General features: G+C 41.3%; 1 protein-coding gene and 1 pseudogene across 1 annotated transcript; both read left to right on the forward strand.

Moving 5' to 3' along the window:
* The first annotated feature begins 237 nt into the window (after positions 1–237).
* LOC122061031 (oligopeptide transporter 7-like) lies at positions 238–5,129 on the forward strand. Its single transcript, XM_042624196.1, has 6 exons — positions 238–1,446; positions 1,557–1,654; positions 3,123–3,692; positions 3,783–4,041; positions 4,116–4,298; positions 4,397–5,129. Exons 1-6 carry the CDS (start codon positions 970–972, stop codon positions 5,009–5,011), a joined length of 2,202 nt encoding a protein of 733 aa, XP_042480130.1. The 5' UTR covers positions 238–969; the 3' UTR covers positions 5,012–5,129.
* Positions 5,130–7,781: 2,652 nt separating this feature from the next.
* Positions 7,782–12,614, forward strand: LOC122062013 (annotated as a pseudogene).
* The last annotated feature ends 75 nt before the right edge of the window (positions 12,615–12,689 follow it).

The following is a 12,689-nucleotide window of genomic DNA, read 5'->3' on the forward strand; positions in this document are numbered from 1 at the left end:
CTTCTATTGGTAGCCAAACAGACTTTTTTTTCTTTTTTTTCTTTCCATTTCATTTCATTTCTATTCTTTTCTTTCCTAGATTCTTTTTTCTTTGCATTTGTTTTCTTCTCTTCTCTTGGCTACCAAACACAACCTTAGGATTGTAAGGGATTGTGTTTGAAGGCTGCCCTGTTTACTGATCTGTATTTATATAACATTCATTCATTACTTACTCCAAAGCCTACCACTTTTCTGTATAATTTACACAGGGAAGCAATAATAAGAAGGAGAAGATATCTTGTATAGAGTAGGAGTATGAGATGAACTCAATAAGTGATGAGGCTTGTTGATGAAAAAAGAAGATAAAAAAAATTTAGGAAGCGTAGTAGGAGAGTAACTCATCCACCCCTCTTGACTCTTCACCAACTTTGGAGAGTAATTCCTCTCTGACTCTTCACCAACCACCAACAAAAGAAGTCCAGAATTTCCACTTGGGTATGAGGAGGTTTGGGATTCTGTGTGATTCCTGCTTGAGAGAACAGATTATAATAAGTCCTCTCCTCAACTTGTTTCCAATGGTATGTGAAAAGAATCTTGTTCAATAACAGATGTGTCCTGCTAATTCCTGTAATCTCTCACATGCCACACTACCAGTTTTTTTTTTGGCGTTAATGCTCACTTCTGGATCAAAAGCAGCCTAATTTGACAATTTTAAAAGGGGAAGCACTGATGGTGGGCTCGTGGTCCCTCTTGACTTGACTCTTTGAGTCTGATCTTCCCGTGTCTCTCTCTCTCTCTCTCTCTCTCTCTCTCTTTCTGGTGATACTTGAATCCATCCCTGTCGATAAGGATTTTCTTCAGAATCTTATCCCCTTTATGGTTTTATTATGAGCCTTTGAAATAAAACTAGGAAGAAAAACAGGGGAGAATCAGTTGATGAGAAGAGTCTCAGACTAAGACCATTTACAGAATATCACAGAGAGAATAGGGATGGGGCTGGAGATGGAGATGGAGATGGGTTCAGTGGAAGATGAGAACGAGAACTCACAGGTAAAGCAAGTGGCTTTGACAGTGCCGACGACAGACGACGCAAGCCTCCCTGTCCTGACCTTCCGAATGTGGGTTCTGGGGGTAGTGTCATGTGTGTTACTTTCGTTCCTGAACCAGTTCTTCTGGTACAGAACAGAGCCCTTGGCTATCACCTCCATATCTGCCCAGATAGCAGTGGTACCTCTGGGGCATCTCATGGCAGCCACCATCACAGATCGTATCTTCTTCAAGGGTACCCGATGGGAGTTCACCCTCAATCCAGGACCCTTCAATGTGAAGGAACATGTACTCATCACCATCTTTGCTAACTCTGGAGCTGGAACTGTATATGCTACTCACATCCTCAGTGCTATTAAGCTTTACTACAAGAGGAAGCTCACCTTCTTTGTTTCCTTCATCCTCATGATTACCACCCAGGTCTGTTTGATTTAAATACTCCCTCATTTTCTTTCTCTTTTTGTTGTTTTAAGTTCTTGGTGATTTACTTGGTTTAGATCTCTTAACTTGGTATGAATTGGGTATTGTAGGTGTTGGGGTTTGGATGGGCTGGGATATTCAGGAGATATCTTGTGGAGCCTGCAGAGATGTGGTGGCCGAGCAATCTCGTGCAGGTCTCACTGTTCAGGTTTGCATTCTTCAACCTGTATTACTCATTTTTTTTGCTCCAGGAAAGGGTGCTTAAGTACCCCCCCCCCCCAACCCCAATTTTCTTTGGTGGTGAGACTTCTCTCCTCTCTAGCCGTGAATATAATTCTTCCACTACTCTTGGAAAAGTTATTAGACCTTCCATAAAATTAGGATGTCGAGAAAGAGACTAGAGCAACGAGGAGGTTTCAAATCCTCAATGGTGAATGTTAGTGAGGATCCAACGATTGGAATGGTCTTGGCATACACGCCAACTATTGAATATTCATTATTACTCACGGCCTCAGCAAAGGATTTTATGTAGTTTGACAGATTGGCAGTAGACCACATATGGAGGTTGTAGTCAATAGTCAACTAACCCGTGCCCGGACAAAAGAGGCTGAAATACAAACAGTTGTAGTCTAGCGTGGCAGACCAGCAGAGTTGAATACAATTGGACTTTGGGCCTATCAAGTTGGCACAATGTTTAATTGAAATGGGTCCCCTACCCTTCGTACAGTAGGGGGAATAGGAGATGCCATTTTGAACTCCCAACTACCGATACTTTTCTCTGATTGATTTTGAAGTGTGAAACTCTGAAAAAAATTAGTCTTGTAATTAATATGACAAAGCGTTTTCTGTCCGGGAAAAATGGTAGAAATGTCATTTTATAAGTGTAAAGGAGAGAGATAGACACATAGGAGTTGATGTCGATCACACTCCTAGACAGGAAACATTTCCTCATAAATATTTGTACTCAACTTGCTCTAGCTACATGTCTCTTGGTCTCAAGATATCTCATCAGTTGCCACTCCACGCTAAACGAGTGGTGGCATATCACAGTTAAGGATCTAAATCTCAGGACTAGACTATAGATTGAACCACCTCCTAACCAATTGTGGTTGTTAGGGCTTGAGTGTTTAAATTCTAGCAATTAAGGAGAAGGTGCCTTAAATCACACCATGAAACTCCAATAATCTCCCCTTTTATGAGATCTTTTCGAAAGATTTTCTTCATCCTTAAAAGTACATCCAAGTTACCATCCCTAATTTGATACCACCACTAAAGATAGAATTCACTATTAAAAATTAATCATTGAAGAGAGCATCCAAATCCTTATATTCCTTCATTTTGGATAGAATTCCCTTCTATAAATTAATCATTAAAGAGAGCACCCAAATACTGATAAGCCTTCATTTTGGATGTACATTGTAGTGGATAACTTTTTTTTGTTCTTTTTCCTACTGAGCGCCACTAGCAAATGGGCCAGCCTACTGGGTGCTAGTATGGCTAAGGGTCACCTACTCCTGCACATATTCACCTGCACACATCTGAATACGACATGGTTCAATCCCACGACCTCCTCTCCTAGACGCCGACTCTTCAAGTCGAAGTAGTCACCATTAGGATAAGATCACTGCATGTATATAACCACGATTGAATGATTGATTGATTGATTATTCTTGCAGGGCATTACATGAGAAAGAAAAGAGGCCCAAGGGCCAGATGACTCGCAACCAGTTCTTCCTAATTGCCTTCATGTGTAGCTTTGCTTATTATGTCTTTCCTGGTTACCTATTTCCCATGTTAACCTCCATGTCTTGGGTCTGCTGGGTCTTCCCTACATCCGTTCTTGCTCACCAACTGGGCTCAGGCCTTTTTGGTCTGGGCATAGGTGCCTTTGCCTTTGATTGGTCCACAGCTACTTCATACCTTGGCAGTCCACTTGCCAGCCCTTGGTTTGCTACAGCCAACATTGGTGCTGGCTTCCTCATCCTCATGTACCTCATTGTCCCTGCTTCCTATTGGCTTAACATCTACAATGCCAAGACCTTCCCCATCTACTCTAGTAATCTCTTCACCTCTTCTGGCCAAAAGTATAACATCTCTACCATCATCAACTCTAATTTCCAGATTGACCTCAATGCCTATAAGCACAATGGCCCTCTTCACATCAGCACCTTCTTTGCCATTAGCTATGGTGCTGGCTTTGCTGCCCTCACTGCCACTATTGCTCATGTTCTTGTCTTCCATGGAAGGTAATACTGACAGTAATTACCTTACAAACAAAAAATTCTCAGTAACATTTGTTACATTAGTAACAGATATGTTAAAATCCCATAAAATAGGGAAATATTGGAGCTAAGCAAATCAGCCTTGAAGGAGAAGAGGAAGATGGATATACACACTAGGCTTATGAGTAAGTATAAGCAAGTGCCCCAGTGGTGGTTCATCGGCATCCTCCTCTGCAACATTGCTATGACTATCTTCGCTTGTGAGTACTTCAATGACCAACTTCAGTTACCATGGTGGGGAGTCTTACTAGCTTGTTTCCTTGCCTTGATCTTCACTCTCCCAATTGGCATCATATATGCCACCACAAACCAGGTGGGTATCTTGGTACTCTTGTTTACATTTCATGTTGTCCAGGGAGTAAGCCTGACCACTAGGCAATGTAACAGCAACCGGGGTTGAACATCATTACAGAGTATATCATAGGGTACATCTACCCAGGGCGCCCTGTTGCAAACATGTGCTTCAAGGTGTATGGATATATCAGTATGAGTCAAGCTGTAACCTTTCTGCAAGATTTCAAGCTTGGACACTACATGAAGATTCCTCCCAGATCAATGTTCATGGCCCAGGTTAGCTTTAATTTTTTATTCCTTCTCATTTTCTCAGTGAGGTACAAGGTGACTTTTAGCCACAAATCCACATTATTCTTCTTTACATTGTGAATCAGGTTGTGGGAACCTTGCTATCATGTTTGGTCTACCTGGGAACTGCATGGTGGCTAATGGCTTCCATCCCCAACATCTGTGACACTTCGCTGCTGCCTCCAGACAGTCCATGGACATGTCCAATGGACCGTGTATTTTACAGCGCATCTGTTATCTGGGGTCTGATTAGCCCTCGCAGATTTTTTGGGGACCTTGGTCCATATTCAGCTGTCAATTGGTTCTTCCTAGGTGGAGCCATTGCCCCAGTTCTTGTTTGGGTTGCACACAGAGCCTTCCCTCAGCAGAAATGGATCCGCCTTATCAATATGCCAATCTTATTAGGTGCTACAGCAATGATGCCCCCTGCCAGTGCGATCAACTTCAGCACCTGGCTACTTCTTGGGTTACTCTCTGGCTTCATCCTGTATAGATACCGGCAAAACTGGTGGCAACGCCACAATTATGTTCTCTCAGGGGCTCTAGATGCTGGCCTTGCCTTCATGGGTGTGCTCCTGTTTCTGTGTTTGGGCCTGAAGTCAATCAGCATTGATTGGTGGGGAAACAACCTAGATAACTGCCCTTTGGCTACTTGCCCAACCGCCGAAGGTGTTATTGTTGATAATTGCCCTGTTTTCTGACTTAAATTTGCAGAGGCTAAGAACTCATTTGAATGTAAATAACTACGCAAAATATTTCATATCCTGCGATTCTATGGATCTGCTTTCCGAAAATTAATCTAAGTGACAGAAACAAATACACCTAGCTCACCCTCAATGGAAAAAGAGCCACACAAGCTTGAATATGTCTTCAAGAAGCACATGTTGAACAGAAAATAACAATGAAAAAAGTAGTTAAAAGGTTGGACTCAGTAAAAATATTCATGAAGAAGAGTTCTCTCCCTAATCAAATATGCTACCTTGTCTCTTTACCTTCCTTTCTTTTATACATTTGAAAGCTCTTGGTTTCCATCCCCTCCTTAAGTAGTAGTACATTTTCATGTTCCAATTATGTGCTATTATAGGGTTGATCAAAGATATTCTGTTGCAAGATTATCTTCAACAAATTAACATATTATGTATCTGTTTTTATGTAAACTATATGTGTTTCTTCATTACTCTTGTTTTTATGTAACAATATATGTGTAAAGTTCACATATATGCTTAGATTACTCTGGAATCCTTGTTTATAAAGATCCATTACAGACCAGACCAGTAACCCAATAACCAAATCCCTCATTTTACTTCTTTCTTCTACCCCTAATCTTAGGTCCTTAGCCCCTAATAGACAGAAGATAGGACTAACCCAAAAAAAAAATTCTTTGTAGCTCTACATTCATTGACAACCAAAACAAACACCATTGGCAACACAAATCAATGAACTGGCCTCATAGGCTTTCAGACATTGGTGGAGTTTCAGTACTGAAATGAACCCCTAATGGCCATGATGGTCTCTTCTTTTTCTTTTGATCCATTACAAGCTGGAAGTCCTCTTCTGAACCAGAGTTTGGAAGCAGAGTAAACCCTGAAGAAATTCAACCAGAGGAAGCCATGGTATATTTATAGCAGAGAAAATTAAAAAAGCCCAATAGATGATTAAGTATACTTAGTATAGGGATTGGATGACCTAACGAAGGCAAACACAAAAACGACACAGAACCAGAGATCCAAGAGCACCAAAGATTATCTTTGCCTTCCTTTGCCGATGTCGGTGAGTAACCAAGAGCCCCCGAGAGAGGCAAAAGGTGAAAAATATACAAAAATTGTACTATTTTCTTGGTTTAAGAAAATTTCATTGTCTTTGACATGTCCTAAACCAAGAAACGATTCTTTTTTTGAATTTCAAAATCCACCTTGAGAATGATTACATAATAATTTTTTTCTTTCGATCATTTTCTTTTCATTTCTTTTCTTTTTCTTCTCTTGGCTACCATAACCAAAAAAAGAAAAAAAAAATACAAAAGATAGAATAAGGCTGCGATTCGTAGTCATCCAGAAAAATGTTTCTGATGTTTTTCCGTTCTTTGGGAACAAAAAAAGGGAATAAAGCGCTAGGTGTCAACTTGGTGTTCTTCAGTTTTTTTTTTTCTAACGAAAAGGGGGGAAAAAATGCTAGAAACGCAAACTGATGAATCGACAAAACCTTGTTCCATCATTTTGGTTTCATTTCCAAATACAAAAAAAAAAAAAAGCGAACAACTAGGATAATCATTCCTGAAACAGGTTCACCAAACACCATTTTTTATTTTAAGACGGAATTTTGGCACAGAAACTGAAAATTTTGTTTTTGATATATCGTTTCTGAAACTGAATGACTACCAAACGTAGCTTAAGATAAAAAATTATTATGTATGTGTCTATCTATCTCCTCAAAATTTCCCAATGCTCTCTGCTTTCATGAATTCCATCTCAAGTGAGGTGAAGTGGCAAGTATAGAACATTGAATATTCTTCCATATAGGGTCCTGCTAATGGTGCTTCAATGATGGTCTCAAAATCAATAGCTTTCCCACTTAGAAAAGTAGGAAAGAACTCCAACTTTGAGGATATTGGGCACTTTACAAATTAGAGAATTCAACATGATCTCTAAGATTAGATCAACATGATTAACATGGAATGTGGATCTTCTTCGACATGGTAAGTTATCAAACATGTCAAATGGCATGCTATCATAATTTTTCAGAATTGACTTACCTCATACAGGTTATCATCCCAAATGGGAGATTGTCCCATATGAGGCCAATTCTGCTGCCATGTAAAGGTTTGAGGATTTTGTATAATTCCCATATCAATCTCCTTCCAAAATATAGATAGAGAAGATTCTCTTAGCTGATGCAATCAGTCAAAGATGTTAGAGATCTTATAGGAGGCTTAACCTTCTGTTAAACTGAATAAAGAAACTGATATTAGTTTCTAAATATTAGAGAGAGAAAGTGAGTACTGGAGGGCGTGAGAGTTTAATAAAGACATCAATTACATTTAATACCCCCGATTGGAGAAGATCTAAATCTCTGTCGAGAGGGTTGCTTCCTGATACAGAGAAGGTGAAATGACCATCCTACCCCCATGAAAATGAAAAAAAACCAACCCTTTTGATGCTTCTTGGTGCGCTGCCATTGGCCCCCAGTGCAGAGTCTCATTCCCACCCACCCACCACCCCCCCAAAAAAATTAAAAAAATTGGGTTTAGTGTTTGGACACATTCACCAACGGCCAACAAAAATCCAGTATTTCCACTTGCGGAGGATTCAGAAAGAGAAGATGAGTAAGGGTTGAGCGTGATTCAAGCTTACCAGAAAAGATTCTAATGATTCTCTTCTGAACTTGTTTCTAAATATATAGTTCCTTTCCATTGACTGTTAATCAAAATCCCATCATTCAATAAAAGCTGTGTCCTGCTACATCAAGAAATTCAATCACACTTGTCATTCTTGTAATTGGCAAACTTACAAGAGGAAGGGGTGATGGTGATCATGGATTCATGGTGGGCTCTCTCTCTAAAAAAATGAATAAGAGATGACCAAAGGCAGATCACAGTATCCAAGGTAGCTATCTTTTAAGTAACATTCCCTGAGACAGACTGAGACTGAGACAGACTATCACAGAGTATTACAAAGAAGGGGAGATTGGAGATGGAGATGGAGAAGGGTTCCATGGAAGATGAGACCGAGAACTCACCGGTAAAGCAGGTGGCTTTTACGGTGCCGACGACGGACGACACGACCCTCCCTGTACTGACATTCCGAATGTGGGTTCTAGGGGTATTGTCTTGCGTGTTACTATCTTTCCTCAACCAGTTCTTCTGGTACAGAACAGAGCCCTTGGCCATCACTGCCTTATCTGCACAGATATCAGTGGTGCCTCTTGGGCATCTCATGGCTTCCACCATCACCAATTGTATCTTCTTCAAGGGTACCCAATGGGAGTTTACCCTTAATCCAGGACCCTTTAATGTGAAGGAGCATGTGCTTATCACGATCTTTGCTAATGCTGGAGCTGGTACTGTCTATGCCACTCACATCCTCAGTGCTATTAAGCTTTACTACAAGAGGGAACTCACCTTCTTTGTTTCCTTCATCCTTATGATCACAACCCAGGTTTGTTAGTTTGATTACTCCCTAAGTTTCTTTTTCTTTTTGATTAATTTTTTTGGTGATTGCTTGATTGATTGAGATCTGTAAAATGATGAAGTTGGTATGTATTGGGTATTGCAGGTGTTGGGTTTTGGGTGGGCGGGACTATTCCGGAGACATCTAGTGGAGCCTGCAGAGATGTTGTGGCCGAGCAATCTCGTACAGGTCTAGTTGTTCAGGTTTGCGTTCATTTGACCCATTTCTTCTTCTTTGGTCTTCGTTCTGGGCCTCTCACCGTGAGTACTATTCCTCCATTACTCCAACAGGCACTGAGAGAGAAAGACATCCGGGCGGCGGGTGACGCGATAGAGGCTCGGGTGTCTCGTTGTTCGAGGTAGATGGTATAGCGGTATAGCCCAAACACGAAGGTCTCACTCAGTGGCCACCAGTCGTTAAAGAGTGTCGGCACGCGCATACACAGCAACACAGACGCAAAAACGCAAATAGTTGTCGTGACTTATGATTGTCGCTTAGCGGCCTAACAGGGTTGAATACGATTGGGGCCATCACCTTATCGGTTTATCCCATGGTCTGAGACACCGGGATCGATCTTGGTCAGGTCTTATCGGGCTTGACCATTTTGAAGTCATACACTCTGAACAACAGTTTATTTAATCAGGTTTATATTGGATGGGCATTGTATCGATTATAATCAGGCCAGGTTTGAGCTCAACAAATTTATTAATTGGGCTAGGTCAGTCTGGGTTTTAAATAGTCTGGCTTTGATAGGCTTATCAGATCGGGTTTGAAATTGAAACTCCTAGTCCTCAGTCTCTCGCTTGATACCAACCTGATCTCTATTTGAATAGGCCTGAATTGATCTAGATCGAATAGGAATACACTTGGTTTTGAAAATTGTTTCTTATATTTTTACCCTTCGACTGTATCAATCCATCGATATGCGACTAAGTCCCAACTACCAATCCACGAAGGTAGTTTTCCACTTTTTCCTTAACTCATGGTCAGGGGATAAAAGGTTCGAATGGTGTACAATGGGTATCGGGGAACAAATCCAAAGGGGAGAGGAGAGAGGTAGACATATAGCTAGTGTGATAAAGATAAGATTCAAATTCTCCCTCTTTTTTAAGAAAATCTTTTATTTGCTTGTAAAGAATGGAGAAGTTGAAAAAAAAAAAAAAGGGAGCTATGATTCTTGCACAATTCATTTTTATGGTCAGACGTCAATGGTTCCTTCGAGTTGTGCCTGTCACAACTCAATCGTGAAAAAGAAAAAAGAAAAGATAAAACTTGTCATTTAAAATTGTTTCCCTAGCTCATCAAGGCTGCCGCGAAAAGACTTCAACACTCTAATTTTCTTTTCATGATTCCATATCGATCCTGATCTTATTGATGCCCAATTCTCTTGTTTGACAAATGGTCCATTCATGTACAATAATCACATTGTACAATGTAGCGGGTATAGTTTAGTGGTAAAAGTGTGACTCGTTCTATTACTGAAATAGTTTTATGCGCTGGGAGGACCTGGGCATAGGCCTCTAATGGCACTGAGAGGATCTAAATCCTCCTTTACCCAACTTTACAACATTCAATCTTGATTCTCGACAATGTCTTCCCTCCTCTTCTGTATGATTCCCCATCTCATGCCCCTATTGGTGCCACCCTATGGCTTGCCGCAAGGTCAGTGTGCCTGTCCCTCTCCTTTACTATTTAGTATGAAATGTGGATGGATAGTTAAAGAGAAAAAAAGAAAAAAAAAATTGCTGCTGCCTGGGCTGCAACCCCATGGTAACAGCCAAGGGAATGGAATCTAAGTGTGGGTCAGGTTCTTGTATGAGAACCATTCTCGTACGGGCTGATCCACACAGATGGAATCCACCACAGAGTTGATTGTTGGGTAGATTCCATCTGTGCAGATCAGCCCCATACGAGAATGGTTCTCGTACGAGGACTTGATCCGCTCTCATGGAATCCTAAGGACAGGTTTGAAAATGAGTGAAGACTTCAAATGGAATGAAATAACATCATAGCCTGTATATTATCAAGATGGATTGATAATATTGTGCTTGATTGCTTGATTGCTTGATTGCTTGATTGCTTGATTGATTACTATTGCAGAGCTTTACATGACAAAGAAGAGAGACCCAAGGGCCGGCTGTCGCGTAACCAGTTCTTTCTAATTGCTTTCATGTGTAGCTTTGCTTATTACGTCTTTCCTGGTTACCTACTTCCCATGTTAACCTCCATTTCTTGGGTCTGCTGGGTCTTCCCTACCTCTGTTCTCGCCCATCAACTAGGCTCTGGCCTTCATGGTCTGGTCATGGGTGCCTTCAGCTTCGACTGGTCCACAGCCTCTTCTTACCTTGGTAGTCCACTAGCCAACACTTGGTTTGCTACAGCTAACATTGCCGTTGGTTTCCTCACCCTTATGTACCTCATCGTCCCTGCTTCCTACTGGCTTAATATCTACAATGCCAAGACCTTCCCCATCTACTCTAGCCATCTCTTCAACTCTTCAGGCCAGACCTACAACATCTCTTCTATCATCAACTCTGACTTCCAGATTGACCTCAACGCCTACAAGCACAATGGCCCTCTTTACATCAGCACCTTCTTTGCCATTAGCTATGGTGCTGGCTTTGCTGCCCTCACTGCCACTATTGCTCATGTTCTTGTCTTCCATGGAAGGTAAATGTAATAGTAGCTTAACTTGGTATCATCCTTTTTCTTAATTGTTACAAACAAAAAATCTCTCAGCAACATTAGTAACAACTCCCATGCTAAAATCCCATAATAGGGAAATATTGGAGCAAAGCAAATCAGCCTTGAAGCAGAAGAGGAAGATGGACATACACACTAGGCTTATGAGTAGTATAAGCAAGTTCCTGAATGGTGGTTCATCTGTATCCTCCTCTGCAACATTTCTGCAACTATCTTCGCTTGTCAGTACTACAATGACCAACTTCAGTTACCATGGTGGGGAGTCTTACTAGCTTGTTTTCTTGCCTTGATCTTCACTCTCCCAATTGGCATCATCTTTGGCACCACAAACCAGGTGGGTTTCTTTTTTACTCTTGTTTACTTCTCAAAATTCCCTTTTTTTCTCTTCATATTTTCTCCATGGGGTAAGCCTGATCACCTTGCTAATGTAACAGCAACCAGGGTTGAACATCATTACTGAGTATATCATAGGATACATGTACCCGGGACGCCCTGTTGCCAACATGTGCTTCAAGGTTTATGGATATATTAGTATGAGTCAAGCCATCACCTTTCTGCAAGATTTTAAGCTTGGTCACTACATGAAGATTCCTCCGAGAACAATGTTCATGGCCCAGGTTAGCTTTAATTTTTCATTCCTTCTCATTTTCAGTGAGGAAATAGGTGACTTTTTGCCACTGAACAATTTCCTAATGGACATGATCCTCCTCTACATTATTCTTCTTTACATTATGAATCAGGTTTTGGGAACCCTGCTATCTTGTTTGGTCTACCTGGGAACTGCATGGTGCCTAATGACTTCCATCCCCAACATATGTGACACTTCCCTGCTGCCTCCCAACAGCCCATGGACCTGTCCAATGGACCGAATATTTTACGATGCATCTGTTATCTGGGGGCTGATTGGCCCTCGCAGATTTTTTGGGGACCTTGGTTCATATTCAGCTGTCAATTGGTTCTTCCTAGGTGGAGCTATTGCCCCAGTTCTTGTTTGGGTTGCACACAAAGCCTTCCCTCAGAAGAAATGGATCCGCCTCATCAACATGCCAATCATATTAGGTGCCACAGGAATGATGCCCCCCGCCAGCGCGATCAACTTCAGCACTTGGCTACTTCTTGGGTTCCTCTCTGGTTTCATCATCTATAGATATCGGCCAAACTTATGCAACGCCACAATTATGTTCTCTCAGGGGCTCTAGATTCTGGCCTTGCCTTCATGGCCGTGCTCCTGTTTCGGTTCTTGGGCCTGAAGGAAATCAGCATTACTTGGTGGGGAAACAACCTAGATGGCTGCCCTTTGGCTGCTTGCCCAACCGCCAAAGGAGTGATTGTTGATAATTGCCCTGTTTTCTAACTTAAATTTGCAGATGATTAGCACTCATTGAAATGTAAATATATTTGTAAGATATTTCATATTTGTTTCTTATGATTCTAATATAAACCAGCAGTAGCTAAGTCATCTCATCTACCTTGGCTTCTTAAACAAGGGGCTGTTGCTACTTTCATAACA

Source organism: Macadamia integrifolia, chromosome 14 (genome assembly GCF_013358625.1).
Source record: "Macadamia integrifolia cultivar HAES 741 chromosome 14, SCU_Mint_v3, whole genome shotgun sequence".
In the NCBI taxonomy this organism is placed as follows: Eukaryota; Viridiplantae; Streptophyta; class Magnoliopsida; order Proteales; family Proteaceae; genus Macadamia; species Macadamia integrifolia.